The 26500-nt window shown below is 43.7% G+C and overlaps 1 protein-coding gene across 2 annotated transcripts; it reads right to left on the bottom strand.

The window, feature by feature from the left end:
* Positions 1–1378: 1378 nt before the first annotated feature.
* On the bottom strand, positions 1379–24629 carry LOC115206116 (ras and Rab interactor 3). Of its 2 annotated transcripts, none has more exons than XM_029772713.1 (9): positions 24221–24629; positions 19529–19616; positions 19288–19360; positions 16511–16593; positions 12664–12835; positions 9917–10582; positions 9417–9734; positions 9123–9254; positions 1379–2065 (listed from the first exon to the last, which is right to left on the bottom strand). In XM_029772713.1, the coding sequence occupies exons 4-9, from the start codon at positions 16550–16552 to the stop codon at positions 1650–1652; spliced, it is 1746 nt and encodes a 581-aa protein (XP_029628573.1). In that variant the 5' UTR covers positions 16553–16593; positions 19288–19360; positions 19529–19616; positions 24221–24629; the 3' UTR covers positions 1379–1649. The 2 variants fall into 2 exon arrangements, with proteins under 2 accessions (XP_029628573.1, XP_029628574.1); XM_029772714.1 differs by having other exon boundaries at positions 9917–10570.
* Between the last annotated feature and the right edge of the window lie 1871 nt (positions 24630–26500).

Genomic DNA, 26500 nt, shown 5'->3' with positions numbered 1-26500 from the left:
AAGGGTGGGATATGATGACATGTTGGACGGGCAAGGAGGTATGACTGAGTCAAATAGGAATCCTGACTTAATGAAGTGGTGATTAAAGAGCTCAGCCATGTGCTTCTTGTCAGTAACAACCACATCATCAACATTAAGGGACATGGGCAGCGGTGAGGAGGCTTTATTCTACAGGTCTTTAACTGTTTTCCAGAACTTCTTGGGGTTAGACCCACAGAGAGAGAACTGCTCCTTAAAATAACTAACTTTGGCCTTCCAGATAGCCCGAGTGCACTTATTTGTCATTTGCCTGAACAATAGCCAGTCAGCCTGAGTATGCGTGTGCCAAATGACAATTCTTGAGGTGGAGTAACTCTGCCAGATCACGGTCGAACCAGGGGCTGAACCTGTTTTTAATTCTCATTTTCTTTACGGGGGTGTGTTTGTTTACAATACCACTAAAAATATAAAAAAAGAAGGTCCAAGCATCTTCGACAGAGCTGATTCTATACCCTTTTACAGAGGCCAGTTCATGAAGATAGGCTTGCTCATTAAAGTTTTTTAGCAAGCATCTATGACAAATCAGGACAGGTCGTTTCACAGAGCAGCCATTACGAACACAGGCTGTAAAACAGTGATCACTAAGGTCATTACAGAAAACACCAGACTGATACCCATCAGGACTATTTGTGAGTTTAGCATCGAGGAGAGTAGCCTTTTCTGGGTGTTTGGAATCATACCTTGTGGGATTGGTAATAATCTGAGAAGGATTTAGAGAGTCCTTGGTCAGGTGGTTTAAGCATGTCCCAGTTTAGGTCACCTAGCAGGACAAATTCAGACTTAGTGTAAGGGGCCAGGAGAGAGCATAGTGCAGGTAGGGTACAGGCCGGTGATGATGGAGGACGATAGCACCCAGCAACAGTCAACAAAGAGCTGTTTGAAAGTTTAATGCTTAAAACCAGCAAATCAAATTGTATGGGGACAGCCTTGGTGGAGACCACCAAGCAGTGAAGGTGATTCTCGGTAAAGATTGCCACTCCCCAGCCTTTGGAAGATCTGTCTTGCCGAAAAGGCTATAACCAGAAAGGTTAACATCAGTATTCAAAACACTCTTCCTTAACCACGTCTCAGTAATGACCAACATCTGGATTGGAGCTGTGAACCCACACTTTCAATTGATCCATTTTAGGTAATAAGCTTCTAGTGTTAACGTGCAGAAAACCCAGGCTTTTACGAGAGCAGAAATCAGAAAACGCTTCAAATACTCCTGCCACTTGTTGGGCCCAAAGGCCTCAACACTTTTCACTTCACACCACAGGGCTAATTGAAGTTATATCTGGTCTGTCTAGCAAGCCTGGGAGCCTTAACTCAGCATTCAGTCTCCATAAATTAAAATATATCATTGTAATGTACTTTATTTTTATTCTTGGCTTTCAAAATAGCATCAGACCAAACACTACGCACTCAGTTCCAGGTTGGATGCTGTTTGTTTGCTAGAGCACCCTGCTAGAGCACCCTCCGTATAGCTTGGAAACAGGAAACCTTGGTAGCAGTAACCTATCCGGTTAATTTTGGCCAAAATTAGGTTGTAGGTTTGGAGTTTTGATCTGGAGCGAAGGCCATGCTGTGGAGGGTAGCATCTGTGGAGTGCCTCATGGACGCTGCGGAGACTAACCTGAGTCCTGTCTCTCCTTCCGAGGTGAGGCCTGGAGTTGTGCAGCTGGGGATCCTTGGCCCTCCGCTCTGCTGCCCTCCTCCTCCCTCACCGCTACCACAACCTCTGAGATTATGTGCAGTGCCTTTGCCACAACACTAGAGGGCGGCAGTGGGGCGTCAGTTACACTTCTTGTGCCAGTTTCCGGCTCTGCATCACTGGAGTTTTCATTGCCCTTCTCACCGTGCCCAGGTCTCTGGAGGGTCCTCCGAATCGTGCTGCGTCGTGATTGGCTGCAGTGCAGGGTGCGCCTGCGATGCCATTGGCTCAGGGATTGCTGGGCCTCGGTGGTAAGCTGGCGCGTGGCGAGACGAGGACGAAAGCTGCTGATGTAGAAGAGAGAGGCGTACAGGGACGTCAAGTAGTAACCTCCTGCAAAATAAAGAGACAGACACAGAGGTAGAGAGAGATAGAGAGAAACAGAGATCGAAAGAGGGTTACTACTGTATAAGTTGGGCTCATTTCCAGTGAGTGTCCTTGTACACATACAGTGTCAGTCAAAAGTTTGGACACACCTAGTCATTCAAGGGTTTTTCTTTATTTTTTACTATTTTCTACATTGTAGAATAATAGTGGAGACATCAAAACTATGAAATAACACGTATGGAATCATGTAGTAACCAAAAAAGTGATAAAATCTCATAATTGAAATTCTTCACAGTAGACACCCTTTGCTTTGATGACAGCTTTGCATACTCTTGGCATTCTCTCAACCAGCTTCATGAGGTAGTCACCTGGAATGCATTTCAATTAACAGGTGTGCATTGTTAAAAGTTAATTTGTGGAATTTATTACCTTAATGCCCTTGAGCCAATCAGTTGTGTTGTGACAAGGTAGGGGTGCTATACAGAAGACAGCCCTATTTGGTAAAAGACCATGAACATATTATGGCATAACAGCTCAAGTAAGCTAAGAGAAACGACAGTCCATCATTACTTTAAGACATGAAGGTCAGTCAATCCGGAAAATGTCAAGAAGTTTCAAAGTTTCTTCAAGTGCAGTCACAAAAGCCATCAAGTGCTATGATGAAACTGCCTCTCATGAGGACAGCCACAGGAAAGGAAGACCCAGAGTTACCTCTGCTGCAGAGGACAAGTTCATTAGAGTTACCAGCCTCAGAAATTGCAGCCCAATTACATGCTTCACGGAGTTCAAGTAACAGACACATCTCAACATCAACTGTTCAGAGGAGACTGCATGAAACAGGCCGTCATGGTCAAATTGCTGCAAAGAAACCACTACTATGTTTCCTGTTTCCTGTTTCCGGTCACAACTTGCAGACTTGTTTACGCTGTTGTGCGTTTTTGTTGCCGTTTTTACTTTGCTACCTGACGGTCTTTACTTTTTCATTACCGTATATTTTTACTTTTTCCCTCACTCAACTTTTTTCTCATTCAACTCTCCTACCCCGGAGGTTTTATCTGGACATGGTTCGTCAGGACTTCAAACAGCCGAAGCTAAGTAACATTAACATGATGCCTTCTAATTGCAGTCGTTGTACTCATAATATACAGGAGAACGATCGCCTTACGGCGAGGATAGCTGTGCTGCAAGCCCAGCTTCAGACGCAATCGTTAGGCAAGGGTCATTTCAGTGTAGGAAAGGATGAAACAGCGTCTGTGCCACCAGTAAGTACAGATAGTAACGTTAGTATAAACCCCCTCGCACGGTCCCCGCAGCCGGACATCTTTCTCATGGCTTCTGGAGGGAAACGCTGTAGGAATGCTCAACCGGTGTCGCTTATTCAGCCGACAGAAACTTTCAACCGGTTCTCCCCGTTAAGCGAGTCGGAGTCGGAGGCCGAGACTTCTCTGGTCTCTGCTCCTCCCGTTGTGGGGTCTGAGACGCCGACGGCTCCCACCATTAGCTCTGACAAATTGAAAACCCTAGTCATTGGCGACTCCATTACCCGCAGTATTAGACTTAAAACTAATCATCCAGCGATCATACACTGTTTACCAGGGGGCAGGGCTACCGACGTTAAGGCTAATCTAAAGACGGTGCTGGCTAAAGCTAAAACTGGCGAGTGTAGAGAGTATAGAGATATTGTTATCCACGTCGGCACCAACGATGTTAGGATGAAACAGTCAGAGGTCACCAAGCGCAATATAGCTTCAGCGTGTAAATCAGCTAGAAAGATGTGTCGGCATCGAGTAATTGTCTCTGGCCCCCTCCCAGTTAGGGGGAGTGATGAGCTCTACAGCAGAGTCTCACAACTCAATCGCTGGATGAAAACTGTTTTCTGCCCCTCCCAAAAGATAGAATTTGTAGATAACTGGCCCTCTTTCTGGGATTCACCCACAAACAGGACCAAGCCTGGCCTGCTGAGGAGTGACGGACTCCATCCTAGCTGGAGGGGTGCTCTCATCTTATCTACGAACATAGACAGGGCTCTAACTCCTCTAGCTCCACAATGAAATAGGGTGCAGGCCAGGCAACAGGCTGTTAGCCAGCCTGCCAGCTTAGTGGAGTCTGCCACTAGCACAGTTAGCGTAGTCAGCTCAGCTTTCCCCATTGAGACCGTGTCTGTGCCTCGATCTTGGTTGGGCAAAATTAAAAATGGCGGTGTTAGCTTCAGTAATCTTACTAGTATAAAGACCTCCTCCATTCCTGCCATTATTGAAAGAGATTGTGATACTTCACATCTCAAAATTGGGTTACTTAATGTTAGATCCCTCACTTCCAAGGCAGTTATAGTCAATGAACTAATCACTGATCATAATCTTGATGTGATTGGCCTGACTGAAACATGGCTTAAGCCTGATGAATTTACTGTGTTAAATGAGGCCTCACCCCCTGGTTACACTAGTGACCAAACCCCCCGTGCATCCGGCAAAGGCGGAGGTGTTGCTAACATTTACGATAGCAAATTTCAATTTACAAAAAAAAAAACAATGACGTTTTCGTCTTTTGAGCTTCTAGTCATGAAATCTATGCAGCCTACTCAATCACTTTTTATAGCTACTGTTTACAGGCCTCCTGGGCCATATGCAGTGTTCCTTACTGAGTTCCCTGAATTCCTATCGGATCTTGTAGTCATAGCAGATAATATTCTAATTTTTGGTGACTTTAACATTCACATGGAAAAGTCCACAGACCCACTCCAAAAGGCTTTCGGAGCCATCATCGACTCAGTGGGTTTTGTCCAACATGTCTCTGGACCTACTCACTGCCACAGTCATACTCTGGACCTAGTTTTGTCCCATGGAATAAATGTTGTGGATCTTAATGTTTTTCCTCATAATCCTGGATTATCGGACCACCATTTTATTGCGTTTACAATTGCAACAAATAATCTGCTCAGACCCCAACCAAGGAAGATTAAAAGTCGTGCTATAAATTCTCAGACAACCCAAAGATTCCTTGATGCCCTTCCAGACTCCCTCTGCCTACCCAAGGACGTCAGAGGACAAGAATCAGTTAACCACCTAACCGAGGAACTCAATTCAACCTTGCGCAATACCCTAGATGCAGTTGCACCCCTAAAAATTAAAAACATCTGTCATAAGAAACTAGCTCCCTGGTATACAGAAAATACACGAGCTCTGAAGCAAGCTTCCAGAAAATTGGAACGGAAATGGCGCCACACTAAACTGGAAGTCTTCCGACTAGCTTGGAAAGACAGTACCGTGCAGTATCGAAGAGCCCTCACTGCTGCACGATCATCCTATTTTTCCAACTTAATTGAGGAAAATAAGAACAATCCGAAATTTCTTTTTGACACTGTCGCAAAGCTAACTAAAAAGCAGCATTCGCAAATGGAGGATGGCTTTCACTTCAGCAGTAATAAATTTATGAACTTTTTTGAGGAAAAGATCATGATCATTAGAAAGCAAATTACGGACTCATCTTTAAATCTGGGTATTCCTCCAGGGCTTCATTGTCCAGAGTCTGCACAACTCTGCCAGGACCCTGGCTCAAGGGAGATACTAAAGTGTTTTAGTACTATATCTCTTGACACAATGATGAAAATAATCATGGCCTCCAAACCCTCAAGCTGCATACTGGACCCTATTCCAACTAAACTACTGAAAGAGCTGCTTCCTGTGCTTGGCCCTCCTATGTTGAACATAATAAACGGCTCTCTATCCACCGGATGTGTACCAAGCTCACTAAAAATGGCAGTAATAAAGCCTCTCTTGAAAAAGCCGAATCTTGACCCAGAAATTATAAAAAACTATCGGCCTATATCGAATCTTCCATTCCTCTCAAAAATTTTAGAAAAAGTTGTTGCGCAGCAACTCACTGCCTTCCTGAAGACAAACAATGTATACGAAACGCTTCAGTCTGGTTTTAGACCCCATCATAGCACTGAGACTGCACTTGTGAAGGTGGTAAATGACCTTTTAATGACGTCAGACCGAGGCTCTGCATCTGTCCTCGTGCTCCTAGATCTTAGTGCCGCTTTTGATACCATCGATCACCACATTCTTTTGGAGAGATTGGAAACCCAAATTGGTCTACATGGACAAGTTCTGGCCTGGTTTAGATCTTATCTGTCGGAAAGATATCAGTTTGTCTCTGTGAATGGTTCGTCCTCTGACAAATCAATTGTAAATTTCGGTGTTCCTCAAGGTTCCGTTCTAGGACCACTATTGTTTTCGCTATATATTTTACCTCTTGGGGATGTCATTCGAAAACATAATGTTAAATTTCACTGCTATGCGGACGACACACAGCTGTACATTTCAATGAAACATGGTGAAGCCCCAAAATTGCCCTCGCTAGAAGCCTGTGTTTCAGACATAAGGAAGTGGATGGCTGCAAATTTTCTACTTTTAAACTCGGACAAAACAGAGATGCTTGTCCTAGGTCCCAAGAAACAAAGAGATCTTCTGTTGAATCTGACAATTAATCTGGATGGTTGTACAGTCGTCTCAAATAAAACTGTGAAGGACCTCGGCGTTACTCTGGACCCTGATCTCTCTTTTGAAGAACATATCAAGACTGCTTCAAGGACAGCTTTTTTCCATCTACGTAACATTGCAAAAATCAGAAACTTTCTGTCCAAAAATGACGCAGAAAAATTAATCCATGCTTTTGTTACTTCTAGGCTCGACTACTGCAATGCTCTACTTTCCGGCTACCCGGATAAAGCACTAAACAAACTTCAGTTAGTGCTAAATACGGCTGCTAGAATCCTGACTAGAACCAAAAAATTTGATCATATTACTCCAGTGCTAGCTTCCCTACACTGGCTTCCTGTTAAGGCAAGGGCTGATTTCAAGGTTTTACTGCTAACCTACAAAGCATTACATGGGCTTGCTCCTTCCTATCTTTCCGATTTGGTCCTGCCGTACATACCTACACGTACGCTACGGTCACAAGACGCAGGCCTCCTAATTGTCCCTAGAATTTCTAAGCAAACGGCTGGAGGTAGGGCTTTCTCCTATAGAGCTCCATTTTTATGGAATGGTCTGCCTACCCATGTGAGAGACGCAGACTCAGTCTCAACCTTTAAGTCTTTACTGAAGACTTATCTCTTCAGTAGGTCCTATGATTAAGTATAGTCTGGCCCAGGAGTGTGAAGGTGAACGGAAAGGCTGGAGCAACGAACCGCCCTTGCTGTCTCTGCCTTGTCGGTTCCCCTCTTCCCACTGGGATTCTCTGCCTCTAACCCTTTTACAGGGGCTGAGTCACTGACTTACTGGTGTTCTTCCATGCCGTCCATGGGAGGGGTGCGTCACTTGAGTAGGTTGAGCCACTGACGTGGTCTTCCTGTCTGGGTTGGCGCCCCCCCCTTGGGTTGTGCCGTGGCAGACATCTTTGTGGGCTATACTCGGCCTTGTCTTCGGACGGTAAGTTGGTGGTTGTAGATATCCCTCTAGTGGTGTGGGGGCTGTGCTTTGGCAAAGTGGGTGGGGTTATATCCTGCCTGTTTGGCCCTGTCCGGGGGTATCATCGGATGGGGCCACAGTGTCTTCTGATCCCTCCTGTCTCAGCCTCCAGTATTTATGCTGCAGTAGTTTATGTGTCGGGGGGCTAGGGTCAGTCTGTTACATCTGGAGTATTCTCTTGTCTTATCCAGTGTCCTGTGTGAATGTAAATATGCTCTCTCTAATTCTCTCTTTCTTTCTCTCTTTCTCTCGGAGGACCTGAGCCCTAGGACTACCTGGCATGATGACTCCTTGCTGTCCCCAGTCCACCTGGCCATGCTGCTGCTCCAGTTTCAACTGTTCTGCCTGCGGCTACGGAACCCTGACCTGTTCACCGGACGTGCTTGTTGCACCCTCGACAATTACTATGATTATTATTATTTGACCATGCTGGTCATTTACGAACATTTTAACATCTTGACCATGTTCTGTTATAATATCCACCCGGCACAGCCAGAAGAGGACTGGCCACCCCTCATAGCCTGGTTCCTCTCTAGGTTTCTTCCTAGGTTTTTGGCCTTTCTCAGGAGTTTTTCCTAGGGAGTTTTTCCCAGCCACCGTGCTTCTTTCACATGCATTGCTTGCTGTTTGGGGTTTTAGGCTGGGTTTCTGTACAGCACTTTGAGATTTCAGCTGATGTACGAAGGGCTATATAAATAAATTTGATTTGATTTGATTTGATTTGATTTACTAAAGGACACCAATAAGAAGAAGAGACTGGCTTGGGCCAAGAAACACGAGCAATGGACATTAGACCGGTGGAAATCTGTCCTTAGGTCTGATGAGTCCAAATGTGAGAATTTTGGTTCTAAACGATATGTCTTTGTGAGATGCAGAGTAGGTGAATGGATGATCTCCACATGCGTGGTTCCCAACGTGAAGCGTCAAGGTGGAGGTGTGATGGTGTGGGGGTGCTTTGCTGGTGACACTGTCTGTGATTTATTTAGAATTCAAGGCACACTTAACCAGCATGGCTACCACGGCATTCTGCAGCGTTACGCCATCCCATATGGTTTGCGCTCAGTGGGACTATCATTTGTTTTTCAACAAGACAATGGTCCAACACACCTCCAGGCTGTGTAAGGGCTATTTGACCAAGAAGGAGAGTGATGGAGTGCTGCATCAGATGACCTGGCCTCCACAGTCACCCGACCTCAACCCAATTGAGATTTGGATGAGTTGGACCTCAGACGGAAGGAAAAGCAGCCAACAAGTGCTCAGCATATGTGGGAACTCCTTCAAGACAATTGGAAAAGCATTCCAGGTGAAGCTGGTTGAGAGAATGCCAAGAGTGTGCAAAGCTGTCATCAAGGCAAAGGGTAGCTACACCGAAGAATATAAAATATATTTTGATTTGTTTAACACTTTTTTGGTTACTACATGATTCCATATGTGTGATTTATTCCATAGTTTTGATGACTTCATTATTATTTTGCAATGTAGAAAAAAGTTAAAATAAAGAAAAACCCTTGAATGAGTAGGTGTGTCCAAACTTTTCACAGGTGCTGTACATGTTTTTGTGGGTCTGCGTGATACGTTTGTATAATTCGTACCCTCTCCCTGCAGCTGTGTGGGGTCCAGTAGCTCCATAATGTAGTCAGTGTCCAGCTGCAGAGCGACCACATCACCACGCAGAAGCACCCAGGTCAGACAGGGCAGGAAGTCATCAGCCCCATACACCACACCTGAGACAGAGGGGAGGAGGGAGTCGAAGGTCAAAGAACTCCAAACATCATCTTTAATAGAGTGTACGGTGAATTTCACCATACCTAAAGAAAGAGAGAGAAATACACCAACCCCATTACTCCACATACCGAAGCTGAGGAGGTCTACCCTGCACCACCCACCTGGGTTGGCATTGGCCGTCATGCTGTGGTAGATGGTCTTGCAGACCTTGAGCAGGATATGGACCTTCCTGCTGGGGGAGTAGGACTGGTGCATGGCTGACCACCTCTGCTGGATCTTCTCCAGGGTGACAGGGTCAGGGACCCCCACCCCAGGCGTCCCTTCCAGCTCCTCCACCCCCCACCCCTCCAGGAGCCGCTGGTTCTCCCTCAGCTTCTGCAGGCTACCGTCGTGGTCCCGACAGCTCTGGAGGCAGCTGTACAGGTGGGCGTTCACAGGCTTTAGGGCCACTTTGTGTAGGGAGAGCTCCAGTATGGCATCTAATGTAGATAGAGGACAGAGAGAAGGAGAGACTGAGGTGTTAGAAACCAATTCTGGAATATTATGTAGTTGAGTATTCATCCGTCTTGGCTTTGTGGTGGATAGTGAACTAAAGCAGTTTTTTGTATAATAGTAGTGATATTCTGTTTTCTAACACTCATTTGTTAATGCATGGACTCACCCAGCTCCCCGTCGGGTGTGTCGGCCATACTGTCTATGAGGATGTGTATCTCAGGACAGTCCAGCAGTGTCTCTCTCAGAGCAGTGAGAGCCGTACGCACCTCCTGAAGCAGGTCTGCACCTGTCATGTCAGGGATAAACCCAGCCCCTAGGGTCATCTCAACGAATCCCAGCACTGCCTCAGCAAACACCCCGTCCCTCCGCTTGCTGAGCTCCTGCACCCGCTTGGTCAGCCTCTTCTGTGAACGCCCCAGCCCACCAATGGCCATGCCCACAGCCGAGAGGCGGTGCATCACCTTGTCGGCCAACCAATGCGAGGGGTGGGGGGAGTGGGAAGGACTGGTGACCGACTCCGGCTCCTGCTCGACGCTGTTGATTGACAGCGAGTCTAGCTCCAGGGAGGGGGGGCGGAGGAGGGAGGGGGGTGGTGGTTGGGAGAGCCATACATTGTCTTCAAACCAGGACACCCTCTGAGGCGACTGAGGGGCAGGGCTGAACAGGGGCTTGGGGTCTGAGGGGGGCCTGAGGGTGTTAGTGTGGTCCTGGCTCCCTGTTCTGTGGAGTGACTCAATGGAAGCATCCCTACTGGGCCTCCTCAGAAACACCCCCCCTGTAGGGGTGGGGGGAGACGGAGCAGCCTGGACTACAGGAGACCCTGTAGACAAGACTAAACATACACTGCATTCGGAAAGTATTCAGACCCCTTCCTTTTTCCACATTTTGTTAAGTTACAGCCTTATTCTAAAATGGATCAAATATTTGTTTTCCTCAATCTACACACAATACCCCATAATGACAAAGCGAAAACAGGGTTTTAGACATTTTTGCTAATGTATACATACAAAAATATATATATTTACATAAGTATTCACACCCTTTGCTATGATATATGAAATTGAGCTCTAGTGCATCCTGTTTCCATTGTTCATCCTTGAGATGTTTCTACAACTTGATTGGAGTCCACCTGTGGTAAATTCTATTGATTGGACATGATTTGGAAAGGCACACACCCGTCTATATAAGGTCCCACAGTTGACAGTGCATGTTAGAGCAAAGGACTTGTTCGTAGAGCTCCGAGACAGGATTGTGTCAAGGCACAGATCTGGGGAAGGGTACCCAAAAACATTCTGCAGCATTGAAGGTCCCCAAGAATGCAGTGGCCTCCATCATACTTAAATGGAATAAATTTGGAACCACCAAGACTCTTCCTAGAGCTGGCCGCCCAGCCAAACTGAGCAATTGGGGGAGAAGGACCTTGGTCAGGGAGGTGACCAAGAACCCGATAGTCACTCTGACAGAGCTCCTGAGTTCCTCTGTGGAGATAGGAGGACCTTCCAGAAAGACAACCATCTCTGCAGCACTCCACCAATTAGGCCTTTATGGTGGAGTGGCCAGACAGAAGCCATTCCTCAGTAAAAGGCCTATGACAGCCGCTTGGAGTTTGCTAAAAGGCAAGACCATGAGAAACAAGATTCTCTGGTCTGATGAAACCAAGATTGAACTCTTTGGCCTGAATGCCAACCGTCACTGTAGGGCACCATCCCTTCAGTGAAGCATGGTGGTGGCAGCATCATGCTGTGGGGATATTTGTCAGCGGTAGAGACTGGGAGACCAGTCAGGATTGAGGCAAAGATGAACAGAGCAAAGTACAGAGAGATCCTTGATGAAAACCTACTCCAGAGCACTCAGGACCTCAGACTGGGGTGAAGGTTCACTTTCCAACAGGACAACGACCCTAAGCACACAGCCAAGACAACGCAGGAGTGGCTTTGGGACAAGTCTCTGAATGTCCTTGAGTGGCCCAGCCAGAGCCTGACTTAAACGCGATCGAACATCTCTGGAGAGACGGGAAAATTGCTGTTCAGTGACACTCCCCATCCAACCTGACAGAGCTTGAGAGGATCTGCTGAGAAGAATGGGTGAAACTCCCCAAATACAGGTGTGTCAAGCTTGTAGTGTCATACCCAAGAAGACTGGAGGCTGTAATTGCTGCCAAAGGGGCTTCAACAAAGTACTGAGTAAAGGGTCTGAATAATTATGTAAATGTGATGTCATTTTTTAAATTTATTTTTTATTGAATAATAATGTTTTTGCTTTGTCATTATGGGGTTTTGTGTGTAGATTGATGAGGGAATAAAAACAATTTAATACATTTTAGAACAAGGCCGTAACGTAACAAAATGTGGAAAAAGTCAAGGGGTCTGAATGCTTTCCGAATGCACTGTATCAGTTAGTCGTTGGTTGATTTTGGTTTTGGCATAATGGCTAGTGAGCTCTAGGATGTCTCATTAGCTACAGAGAGAAGCGTGATTAATGCGATGACATTTTCCCACAGACAGGATGGACATGGATAATAAAACACCTTTAAGGTCCAATGCAGTCGTTTAAAATATATATATTTTTTATATCACATAATTTCAGCTTTTACACTAAAAGGGCATTATCATCATTTTCACAATATTATTCCAACCTCATAGTGAGGAAATAATGATAAAACTAAAGAAATCATGTTTTTGACCACACTGGGCCTTTAACCTGTGGCTCAGTTGGTAGAGTATGGTGTTTACAATGCCAGCATGGCGTGTGCAACGCCAGGGTTGTGGGTTTGATTCCCATGGGGGGCCAGTACAAAAAAAAAAAAGGTATGAAATGGTATGAAATGTATGCATTCACTACTGTAAGTCGCTCTGGATAAGAGCGTCTGCTAAATGACTAAAATGTAAAATGTTAACAGCAAAATCACTTTACCTGGATTATCAGGACTAGAGCTGCAGGGCTCCTGCTGTCGTCTCTCACGCCTATAATTGGATGGCTGATTAACTCGCTGTGGGCTGGTTGGTTGATGCGTCAGCCAGTCATCGCCATGCTCATGGAGATACAGTGGGTTGATGATGGACAGAGCACCATTGGCTGCTGTCAGCTATTGAACAGAAGACACACTTGAGAGGGAGCTTGACTGTGTATTTAAAAGGCATGAGGCACATGAGGATCTTCCAGAAAATGTTAAATTATCATTGGAGAATGATTTGAACTTGAAACATTATAATGGTTTCAGTATTAAAGGTTGTTTTTATCTCAATATCAAATCATTTCTGGGTAAGAAATAAATACCTTACTGTAGGTCAAAAATAAACAAAAATAGTCTTTCTTAATCAAGAATTTTACTAGGACTGTCTGGGAGAGGTCTGAGTGGGAGGGGAAGGGCACCAAAGTGGAGGACGGGCCTAACGGGAGAGAGGTTATTGGCAGAGAGGTTAAGAACTCTCTTTGTCATTGGTCTATTACACCTTATACCTGGTGATGTCACCAGGCAAGCCAAAACCCCTTCATCCCATGAGCCAGCAACTATCAGGAAATAACACTAAGCACGTTTCCTTCCACAGTGTTTATGTGAGTAAAGTCATACCGTATAAAAAAAATCACGACAGCTGTGATGGAGACAGGAAGTTTCGGTACAACTTTTAAAATGCAGAGATCATTTCTTCTTTCGACGTCGCACAATTTTTTTGTGTCTGTAAAATTATTTATGCGAGATATGGCGGTGAAAACATCTTTATGCGCAAATATTGATATAATAAGCATCATATTGAAGTGAACTTGGAGACACGCGATGATACGGTATGTAGTCCTCCCACTATGACTCTGGCTACAGATAAAATAAGTTATGATGAACTTCACAGGGTGGTGAAAGTGCACGGTGATGAACTTGATGCTCCTTTCCAATAAATATTGAGGGTCTTATTCTGGTGACATGATGATCGATGCTTGGCTGCCATTTGACAAATAAAAATATCCTCGCTCTTATCCAAAGTAATCTCATCACGTAGACTTGCACAGTATCTGTGAGCTGTTGGATATTGCGCACGGGCCAAGGCCAAAGTAGGCACATTGGCTATTTAACACAACAGTTTTTGTGACAAAACTGTAGGTAGAGTTGAAAATGAGATGGAAGCACATTGAACTTATTCTGTACATGAAAACTCGTCATGATTTCTATTCACAACAAGTCAGTTTAGTGGAAACAAACCACTGGTGGGAAAATGCACATATTTTCTTTAATGCTGATTCTAGAATATTTACTAATTGGATGGAAAGCTAGCTACCGATATAATTTCTTCTCACTTTTACAGTGATAGCTTCTTCACCTGTTGTACAATATGATATCAAAACACAAGAAAAACATACTTTTGACAGCACTGGGCCTTAAAAACCTATAAAGATTTGAAAAAGGACATACACTATTCAAATGTAAGATACAACTCTTCGAATGAAGAGAAAAAGGAGCTGTGAAGTCAGTCTGAACTGAGGTACACCTCTACTCATCTATAATGCTGAGGGACAATTGACTGGGATATTGTTACAAAGCAACAGGAACACCCTGAGCAGACTTCTGCTTCTCAATGTGAACCACATGTCAAACCATGGCAACACATCCGCTGGAATGGGTCTCTAACGACATGTCATGTTAAAGCAGAATGCCATGGCAACACAGCCGCTGGAATGGGTCTCTAACGACATGTCATGTTAAAGCAGAATGCCATGGCAACACAGCCGCTGGAATGGGTCTCTAACGACATGTCATGTTAAAGCAGAATGCCATGGCAACACAGCCGCTGGAATGGGTCTCTAACGACATGTCATGTTAAAGCAGAATGCCATGGCAACACAGCCGCTGGAATGGGTCTCTAACAACATGTCATGTTAAAGCAGAATGCCATGGCAACACAGCCGCTGGAATGGGTCTCTAACGACATGTCATGTTAAAGCAGAATGCCATGGCAACACATCCGCTGGAATGGGTCTCTAACGACATGTCATGTTAAAGCAGAATGCCATGGCAACACAGCCGCTGGAATGGGTCTCTAACGACATGTCATGTTAAAGCAGAATGCCATGGCAACACAGCCGCTGGAATGGGTCTCTGACGACATGTCATGTTAAAGCAGAATGCCATGGCAACACAGCCGCTGGAATGGGTCTCTGACGACATGTCATGTTAAAGCAGAATGCAACACAGTGAATACACTATATATACAAAAGTATGTGGACACTCCTTCAAATTAGTGGTTTAGGCTATTTCAGCCACACACGTTGCTGACAGGTTTATAAAATCGAGCACAAAGCCATGCAATCTCCAAAGACAAACATTGGCGGTAGAATGGCCTTACTGAAGAGCTCAGTGACTTTCAACAGCAGGTAGCCTAGTGGTTAGAGCATTGGGCCAGTAACCGAAAGGTTGCTAGATTGAATCCCTGAGCTGACAAGGTAAAAATCTGTTGTTCTGCCCCTGAACAAGAAAGCACACAGCTTGAAATAATACTTTTTAAATGTTTGTTCATGTTTTGAAAATAACTTTTTAGTTATCAGATTTTATTTTGTTTTATTCATTCACTGTTATTCATTGTTCCTAGGCCATCATTGTAAATAAGAATTTGTTCTTAACTGACTTGCCTAATTAAATAAAGGTTAAATAAAATACATTTAAACAAACGCGGTACCGTCTTAGGATGCCACCTTTCCAACAATTCAGTTCGTAAAACTTCTGACCTGCTAGAATTGCCCCGGTCAACTGTAAGTGCTGTTATTGTGAAGTGGAAACGTCTAGGAGCAACAACGGCTCAGCCGTGAAGTGGTAGACCACACAAGCTCACAGAACGAGACCGCCGAGTGCTGAAGCGCGTAAAAATCGTCTGTCCTCGTTTGCAAGCTTACTACTCAGTTCTAAACTGCCTCTGGGAGCAGCTTCAGCACAAGAACTGTTCGTCTGGAGCTTCATGAAATGGTTTCCCATGGCCGAGCAGCCGCACACAAGGCTAAGATCCCCATGCGCAATGCCAAGTGTCGGCTGGAGTGGTGTAAAGCTTGCTGCCGTTGGACTCTGGAGCACTGGAAACGCGTTCTCTGGAGTGATGAATCACGCTTCACCATCTGTCAGTCTGACGGACTAATCTGGGTTTGGCGGATACCAGGAGAACGCTACCTGCCCGAATGCATAGTGCCAACTTTAAAGTTTGGTGTAGGAGGAATAATGGTCTGGGGCTGTTTTTCATGGTTCGGTCTAGGCCCCTTAGTTCTAGTGAAGGGAAATCTTAACGCTACAGCATACAATGACATTCTAGACGATTCTGTGCTTCCAACTTTGAGGCAACAGTTCGGGGAAGGCCCTTTCCTGTTGAAGCATGACAATGACCCTGTGAACAAAGCGAAGTCCATACAGAACTGGTTTGTCAAGATCGGTGTGGAATAACTTGACTTGCCTGCACAGAGCCCTGACGTCAACCCCATTGAACACCTGTAGGATTAATTGGAATGGCAACTGCAAGCCAGGCCTAATCGCCCAACATCAGTGCCGACCTCACTAATGCTCTTGTGGCTGAATGGAAGCAAGTCCCCACAGCAATGTTCCAATATCTAGTGGAAAGCCTTCCCAGAAGAATGGAAGCTGTTATAGCAGCAAAGGGGGACCAACTCCATATTAAAGCCCATGATTTTGGAATGAGATGTTCAACGAGCAGGTGTCCACATACTTTTGACCATATAGTGTAGGTCCCAACCTTTATAGTCATGTTATGAAGCTATGAATACAGCTGATTACCTGTATGGTGCACATGGCAGTACCAGGAGCCCTCTGAGTCATGTGATCAGGCTGGAGGTCAGAGGTGGGACACAGCCAGGACTCTACACACAAACAGATACACAAAAAGAAAGGGAGGAAAGGAGATCAAACATTAGAATGAGAGAAGATGAGATGGTAGTCGTCAAGAGGAGTAGGAGCAGGTAGTGGGAGGGAGAGTAAGAAGAGGAGCAGATAGAGGATGAAACGTTTGACATGAAGTGACTAGGATGGATGACAAGGATATAGTTGTGCAGGAGGAGTGAAAGGAAGATAAGTGGAAGAGAGTGTGGGTGAGGAAGAGGAGAGACGACGAGGGTGAATTCAGACTTGAACCCAGCTGGGACAGACTGCTGGACTGTAGCGGATCTGTTAGATGGTAGAGCCAAAGAGGGATGAACAGACACACTGGCAACACGAGAGAGAGAGAGAGAGAGAGAGAGAGAGAGAGAGAGATGGAGTGAGAGAAGCAAAAGAGAGAGACAGAGACGGAGTGAATTGAAAAAAAAAATGAAAACATTTTGAGAGTGAGACCTTCCATTACAAAGCCATCACCTACAGAGAAATAAACCTGAAGAAGAGCCCCCTCCCTAAGCAAGCTGGTCCTGGGGCTGTGTTCATAAACACAAACAGACCCCACAGAGCCCAAGGACAGCAACACAATTAGACCCAACCAAATCATGAGAAAACAAAAAGATGACACATTGGAAAGAATTTACAAAACAAACAAAGCAAACTAGAACTCTATTTGGCCCTAAACAGAGAGTAGAAAGCGGCAGAATATCTGGCCACTGTGACAGACCCAAAATTAAGGAAATCTTTGACTATTGTCATGACTGTCCTGATCAGGTCAGGGTACAGGAGACCACCACCCTACAGATTATCTCCCAAACCCCCAACAGAGGAGGAGAGATCTAGGGGTCTGAAGATGTGGGGGTTTTATGACACCTCACGCCCATAATAAACCTTAGGCCACAGAGAAATTCCTTTGTCCTAACAATGGAGAACTGGCCTCAGAACATTAAACATGCAATAAAGGGACTTTGGAACAATGGTTTCCGTCAGCCACAATGGTGGTCATGACGAGAGGTGGAATATTAAAATGTATGTAACTTTTGTATTGTTTTTAAAGGTTAAGAGATGACGTTATTATGAAAACATTGTACCTTTAAGAGTTTTCCCAGTATATGCCTGATGTTTATACATTGTACGTTGTGTGGAAAATATCCAAATCAAACAGAATGTTTTGGTAAAGATGAAATGTGAAGTTAGTGTCTAAAATTGGATTTTTAGTCAAATCTAAGCCTTGCCCCTTTACTTGGTCCGCCCAGAGAATTGCCCTAAAGGCGGTTACACCCACTTCTGACCCGAGGGTATAAGACAGGAGAGTGAAGAATTAACATATGAGACTAATTGACCCCAAGCTGCAGCGAAGGTCTAACAAAGTCGACGAACCCCAAAACGAAACACAAGGTTGAAGACAAAGAAATATTTTTCTACACGAGCTACGGACGAGTAGCTGTGTCTAAGCGGGTGAATTCAAGCCGAACCACCCAGTCTCCACTCTCCATCAAATCGTGGTATCTTCACCGCTCGAGTCCGACGCTGTGAGCTCTGAGCTACAAAGCTGTCTGTCCTCAGAAGACCGCGAGGGATCAGACCACTAAGCCAAGAAGGACACTGACATCGTGAGGACAACCAGAGAGTTGCGCCGGAGAAGTGCGTCATTGAGAAGCCTAAAGGACCCACGCGGAGCTTCCCACCTGAGACCTTCAACACGTAATTACATCATTATATTCTGACCCATAAGAGCGGCAGTTCGGGGCAAGGCTAGGTTTTAAATAAGCATAGCTGACAAATGAACCCAAATGTATATTTCTCTCGTGTACTTCCTTTGCTTCTCTCTCTTTTAAATCCCCATTTTGGGTAACACGCGCCATAGTGTGTTGGCCCGTTATACTAAGTCCTAATCAATAGCTAGACTGTGTTTTGTGTATGTGTATTTTTATCATCATTTTAGCTTGCTAGTAAATAAATAATCAACTAAGATTGGTGTGGTAAATTCATCGGTGAAGCCCGGGTCCGTGCAGATTCACGGATTATGCGACGTTCAGAATGAGACTGTAGAGGAAATTGATTAATTTAGCGACTGTTGTAAAATCGATATTCTGATATCCTTTGAGTTAATTTGGGAAATAGAAACTCAATCAAAACAATGTTCCCATGGTGCCCCAGGTTAATGAGTTAATAATTGCTTGATTCATTGCTTAATTCATTTAATCACGCAATTATAAACCGTTAATCATTCGATGAGCAACAGTCGTCACATTAACTAATACAACGTCACGACACTATGTACAGACTCTTCGACTCTGTGAGAGAGGCCGCCGAAAGCAGACCTGGCTATCAAGAAAATAAATGTATGTTTTCCCTTTTGTACTTTAACTATTTGCACATCATTACAACAGTATATAGACATAACATGACATTTGAAATGTCTTTATTTTTTTTGAACTTTTGTAAGTGTAAATTTCACTATTCATTTTTATTGTTTATTTCACTTTTGTCTATTATCTACTTCACTTGCTTTGGCAATGTTAATATATGTTTCCCATGCCAATAAAGCCCTTAAATTGAATTGAATTGAGCGAGAGAGAGAGAGAGAGAGAGAGAGAGAAAGAGAAGTTAATGAGATATATCAGATGCATAACTGATAAATACCGTAGTCAGTATATATACCGTAGGTTGTTGTAACTCACCTGCTCAGCGAGTAGAAGACCACTAACTGAGCCAGATCAGAGAAGCCTAAATATGACTCAGATGGCTGATAAGCTGAGAGAGAAGAAGAGAGAGGTTATTATAAGACGTACAACAAACTAAGAACTTGATTTGATTTAAAAAAATATTTGATTTAAAAAAATATTTTAAAAAACGGGGAAGTATGAAGTATGGCTGTTGAGGTTCTGGACAGTAAAACATGCATGTGTGTGTGTGTCCTGCCTGTATGGGGTTGTCTCTGACATGTCCACTCTCTCCTCCAGTGGACACACAGCAGGACGGGCTGGGAGTCCCTCAACACCAGGAAGCTCTGTGAAAGGAGAGAGAGAGAGGTGACGAGAAGCCTCATTACACTGTGTCTGGGCGTTAGGAAACAGTAATTGTGCAGAGCAGCTTCACAGATAAGGACAAGATGGACTTACTCATTGTTCTGTAGACCAGTCATTCAAGGCCTACAGAAGTGAGCAAGCCAGGCTAGCCTCACACCAACGCTAACTAAGTGGCAGAGAATGTGCAAGCACAAATAACACACACATTCATATAATCACCACAAAACTCACAGTGAAATACAGTACCAGTTAAAAGTTTGGACACACCTACTCATTCAAGGGTTTTTCTTTATTTTTATTCTACATTGTAGAATAACAGTGAAATAACACATAAGGAATCATGTAGTAACCAAAAAAGTGTTAAACAAATCAAAATATATTTAATATTTTAGATTCTTCAAAGTAGCCACCCATTCTCTCAACCAGCTTCATGCGGAATGCATTTCAATTTAGAGGCGTGCGTTGTTAAAAGTTCATTTGTGGAATGTCTTTCCTTCTGAAGCCAATCAGTTGTGTTGTGACAAGATAGGGTAAAGACCAAGTCTTTATTATGGCAAGAACAGCTCAAATAAGCAAAGAGCAAAGACAATCCATCATCCATCAACCATCAAGCGCTGCCACAGGAAAGGAAGACACAGAGTTACTCAGAGTTCAAGTAACAGACACATCTCAACACCAACTGTTCAGAGGAGACTGCGTGAATCAGCCCTTCATGGTGGAATTACTGCAAAGAAACCCCTACTAAAGGATACCAATAATAAGAAGAGACTTGCTTGGGCCAAGAAACACGAGCAATGGTCATTAGACCGCTGGAAATCTGTCCTTAGGTCTGATGAGTCCAAATGTGCGAATTTTGGTTCCAAACGCTGGGTCTTTGTGAGATGCAGAGTAGGTGAACGGATGATTTTCGCATGTGTGGGTTCCACCTTGAAGCATGGAGGAGGAGGTGTGATAGTTTGGGTGTGCTTTGCAGGTGACACTGTCTGTGATTTATTTAGAATTCAAGGCACACTTAACCAGCATGGCTACCACAGCATTCTGCGCCGATACGCCATCCCATCTGGTTTGCGCTTAGTGGGACTATCAGTTTTTCAACAGGACAATGACCAAACATACCTTCAAGCTGTGTAAGGGCTATTTGACCAAGAAGGAGAGTGATGGAGTGCTGCATCAGATGACATGGTCTCAACAATCACCAAACCTCAAACCAATTGAGATGGCTTGGGATGAGCCTACAACTGCTCTTAAACACAAGTAAAACTAAATGCATGCTCTTCAACTGATCGCTGCCTGCACCTGCCCACCCGTCCAGCATCACTACTCTGGACGGTTCTGACTTAGAATATGTGGACAACTACAAATACCTAGGTGTCTGGTTAGACTGTAAACTCTCCTTCTAGACTCACATAAAACAGCTCAATCCAAAGTTAAATCTAGAATTGGCTTCCTATTTCGCAACAAAGCATCCTTCACTCATGCTGCCAAACATACCCTCGTAAAACTGACCATCTTACCGATCCTCGACTTTGGCGATGTCATTTACAAAATAGCCTCCAACACCCTACTCAACAAATTGGATGCAGTCTATCACAGTGCCATCCGTTTTGTCACCAAAGCCCCATATACTACCCACCACTGTGACCTGTACGCTCTCGTTGGCTGGCCCTCGCTTCATACTCATCGCCAAACCCACTGGCTCCAGTTCATCTACAAGACCCTGCTAAGTAAAGTCCCGCCTTATCTCTGCTCGCTGGTCACCATAGCAGCACCCACCCGTAGCATGCGCTCCAGCAGGTATATCTCTCTGGTCACCCCCAAAGCCAATTCCTCCTTTGGAAGCCTCTCCTTCCAGTTCTCTGCTGCCAATGACTGGAACAAACTACAAAAATCTCTGAAACTGGAAACACTTATCTCCCTCACTAGCTTTAAGCACCAGCTGTCAGAGCAGCTCACAGATCACTGCACCTGTACATAGCCCATCTATAATTTAGCCCAAACAACTACCTCTTCCCCTACTGTATTTATTTATTTTGTTCCTTTGCACCCCAGTATTTCTACTTTGCACACTCATCTACTGTCAAATATACCATTCCAGTGTTTTAATTGCTATATTGTATTTACTTCGCCACCATGGCCTATTTATTGCCTTTACCTCCCTCATCTCACCTCATTTGCTCACATTGTATATAGACTTATTTTTCTACTCTATTATTGACTGTATGTTTGTTTTACTCCATGTGTAACTCTGTGTTGTTATATGTGCCGAACTACTTTGCTTTATCTTGGCCAGGTCGCAGGTCGCACTTCCCTTCCTGGTTAAATAAAGGTGAAATATATATTTTTTTAAATGAGTTGGATCGCAGAGTGAAGGAAAAGCAGCCAACAAATGCTCAGCATATGTTGGAACATCTTCAAGACATTTGGAAAAACATTCCAGGTGAAGCTGGTTGAGAGACTGCCAAGAGTGTGCAAAGATGTCATCAAGGCAAAGGGTGGCTACTTTGAAGAATCTCAAATATAAGATATACTTTGATTTGTTTAACACTTTTTGGTTACTACATGATTCCATATGTGTTATTTAATAGTTTTGATGTCTTCACTATTATTCTACAATGTAGAAAATAGTAAAAATAAAAAATAAAACTTGAATGAGTAGGTGTCCAAACTTTTGACTGGTACTGTAAGTGAACGCGCAATAGGGCTACAGAAGTGGGTTTAATGAACATTGTGTTCAGATGCCTGACTGTGATAGTCAGTGACACATTGATATGTTCACTTTGTGTCAAGAACAAACTACAGGAAGCAGCAGTTTGATGTAAGGCAAGCTATTTTAAATATCAAGTTCTCTAAATATCGTCAACTAAATTTGGGGAAGAGAAATTAACTCCCCTTTGTTCACTTCATAATTTGCAGTGCCTTCAGAAAGTATTTATACCCTTGACTTATTCCACATTTTGTTGTGTTACAGCCTGAATTCAAAATGGATTACATGTTTTTCTTCCTTCACCCATCTACACACAATACCCCATAATGACAAAGTGAAAATGTCCCAAAAATATTTTGCAACTTTACTGAAAACTAAATATAGAAGTAACTAATTTATATTGGTATTCATACCCCTGAGTCAATACTTTGTAAAAGCACCTTTGGCAGCTATTACAACTGTGAGTCTTTCTGGGTAAGTCTCTTAAGAGCTTTCCACACTGGGATTGTGCAACATTTGCCCATTATTCTTTTCAAAATTGTTCAAGCTTTGTCAAATTGGTTGTTCATCATTGCTAGACAACCACTTTCAGGTCTTGCCATAGATTTTCAAGTAGACTTAAGTCAAAACTGTAACTCGACCATTCAGGAACAATTACTGTCTTTTTGGTAAGCAACTCCACTGTAGATTTGGCCTTGTGTTTTAGGCAATTGTCCTGCTGAAAGGTAAATTAATCTCCCAGTGCCTGGTGGAAAGCAGACTGAACCAGGTTTTCCTATAGGATTTTGCCAGTGGTTAGCTCCATTCTGTTTCTTTTTTTATCCTGAAAACCTCCCCAGTTCATAATGACTACAAGCATACCCATAACATGATGCAGCCATCACTATGCTTGGAAATATGGAGAGTGCTACTCAGTAATGTGTTGTATTGGATTTTCCCAAAGCATACTGTAACACCTTGTATCCAGGACAAAGTGAATTGCTTTGCCACATATTTGGCAGTATTATTTTAGTGCCTTGTTGCAAACAGGATGCATGTTTTGGAATATTCTTATTCTGTTCAGGCTTCCTTACACTCTGTCAATTAGGTTAGTATTGTGGAGCAACTGCAATGTGGTTGATCCATCCTCAGTTTTCTTCTATCACAGCCATTAAACTATAAAACTGTTTTAAAGTCATCATTGGCTTCATGGTAAAATCCCTGAGCGGTTTCCTTCCTCTTCGGCAACTGAGTTAGGAAGGATGCCTGTATCTTTGTAGTGACTAGGTGTATTGATACACCACCCAAAGTGTAATTTATAAATTCACCATGCTCAATGTCTGCTATTTTTTTTCTACCAATTGGTGCCCTTCTTTACGAGGCATTGGAAAACCTTCTGTTTTTGAAATTCACTGCTCGACTCAGGGATCTTACAGATAATTGTATATGTGTGGTACAGAGATGAGGTAGTCATTCAGAAATCATGTTAAACACTATTATTGCACACAGAGTGAGTTCATGCAACTTATTATGTGGCTTGTTAAGCAAATATTTACTCCTGAACTTATTTAGGCTTGCCATAACAAAGTGGTTGAATGCCTATTGACTTAAGACATTTCAGCGTTTCATTTTTAATACATTTGTAAAAATGTCGAAAAACAATTATACTTTGACATTATGGGCTATTGTGTGTAGGTCAGCCTACAAAAAAAAAATCTACATTTAATACATTTTAAATGCAGGCTGTAACACAACAACATTTAGAAAAAGTCAAAAGTACATTTTTGAAATATAAAGTGCTTATACCACCAATTCAACCTAAACCCTGACATACAGTAGTTCTTACAGTGTAATAGGATGCTGTATCCAGATACTGGATCACCATTGTCTCACCATACTCACTTCTCAGTAACTGATCTTGTTAAAACAGGGTCCTTAAGATAGCTGGGGTTCTTTAGCAAAACAAATATATTTTCTGCATCGATCAACTTCTACGCCCCTAGTCTGCTCCTCTTTCTTTCAGTCCATCTGTATCTCTCCTCTCTTACTCTCTCACACATGCAGCACTTCTGCATTCATTTCCTTTTATGCAAAGGAAAGGGAACTACAAGAGTAACTCGACATACTGTACTCGACATACTGCTTCCAAATTAATCTGTAAAATCGCAGCCTGTCCAGATGCTAACCTAATGTACCAAGGTGACCTGGAGGCTAGGCCTAAGGGCCTGAATGCAGAGAGGTCAAGAATGAGGTCAGACAGTAGATAGTGTCATGGGCCTACACAGTGTGTCTGTCCCAAATGACACCCTTTTCCCTACATAGGGCTCTGGTCAAAAGTAGTGCACTATTGGTAGTAAAGCCTATGGGCCCTGGTGAAAAGTAGTGCACTATATACAGTTGAAGTCCCAAGTCTACATACACTTAGGTTGGAGTCATTAAAACTCGTTTTTCAACCACTCCACAAATTTCTTGTTAACAAACTACAGTTTTGGCAAGTCAGTTAGGACATCTACTTTGTGCATGACACAAGTCATTTTTCCAACAATTGTTTACAGACAGATTATTTGTATCACTCACTGTATCACAATTCCAGTGGGTCAGAAGTTTACATAGACTAAGTTGACTGTGCCTTTAAACAGCTTGGAAAATTCCAGAAAATTATGTCACCTCTTTAGAAGCTTCTGATAGGCTAATTGACATAATTTGAGTCAATTGGAGATGTACCTGCGGATGTATTTCAAGGCCTACCTTCAAACTCAGTGCCTCTTCGCTTGACATCATGGGAAAATCAAAAGAAATCAGCCAAGACCCCAGAAAAAGAATTGTAGACCTCCACAAGTCTGGTTCATCTTTGGGAGCAATTTCCAAATGCCTGAAGGTACCACATTCATCTGTACAAACAATAGTACGCAAGTATAAACACCATGGGACCACGCATCGTCATACCAGTCAGGAAGGAGATGCATTCTGTCTCCTAGAGATGAACGTACTTTGGTGCGAAAAGTGCAAATCAATCCCAGAACAACAGCAAAGGACCTTGTGAAGATGCTGGAGGAAACAGGTACAAAAGTATCTATATCCACAGTAAAACGAGTCCTGTATCGACATAACCTGAAAGGCCGCTCAGCAAGGAAGAAGCCACTGCTCCAAAACCGCCATAAAAAAAGCCAGACTACGGTTTGCAACTGCACATGGGGACAAAGATCGTACTTTTTGGAGAAATGTCCTCTGGTCTGATGAAACAAAAATAGAACTGTTTGGCCATAATGACCATCGTTATGTTTGGAGGAAAAAGGGGGAGGCTTGCAAGCCAAAGAACACCATCCCAACCGTGAAGCACGGGGGTGGCAGCATCATGTTGTGGGGGTGCTTTGCTGCAGGAGGGACTGGTGCACTTCACAGAATAGATGGCATGATGAGGATGGAAAATTATGTGGATATATTGAAGCAACATCTCAAGACATCAGTCAGGAAGTTAAAGCTTGGTCGCAAATGGGTCTTCCAAATGGACAATGACCCCAAGCATACTTCCAAAGTTGTGGCAAAATGGCTTAAGGACAACAAAGTCAAGGTATTCGAGTGGCCATCACAAAGCCCTGACCTCAATCCTATAGAAAATTTGTGGGCAGAACTGAAAAAGTGTGTGCGAGCAAGGAGGCCCACAAACCTGACTCAGTTACACCAGCTCTGTCAGGAGAAATGGGCCAAAATTCACCCAACTTATTGTGGGAAGCTTGTGGAAGGCTACCCGAAACATTTGACCCAAGTCCAACAATTTAAAGGCAATGCTACCAAATACTAATTGAGTGTATGTAAAGTTCTGACCCACTGGGAATGTGATGAAAGAAATAAAAGCTGAAATAAATCATTCTCTCTACTATTATTCGGACATTTCACGTTCTTAAAATAAAGTGGTGATCCTAAGTGGCCTAAGACAGGGAATTTTTACTAGGATTAAATGTCAGGAATTGTGAAAAACTGAGTTTAAATGTATTTGGCTAAGGTGTATGTAAACCTCTGACTTCAACTGTAGGTAACAGGATGCCATTTGGGATGGACAGTGACTGATGGGCACAGTGATCTGTATAAAGACAGAGGTTAGTCGGGGGGGAACTCACCCTAGCCGGCCGGCCCCAGAGGGCAGCATGGGCCTCGTCTCTATCCCAGGGGCCCAGGTGTCCT

This window comes from Salmo trutta, chromosome 13 (assembly GCF_901001165.1).
Source record: "Salmo trutta chromosome 13, fSalTru1.1, whole genome shotgun sequence".
Taxonomy (NCBI): Eukaryota; Metazoa; Chordata; class Actinopteri; order Salmoniformes; family Salmonidae; genus Salmo; species Salmo trutta.
This window is presented reverse-complemented; position numbering and strand designations above follow the sequence as displayed.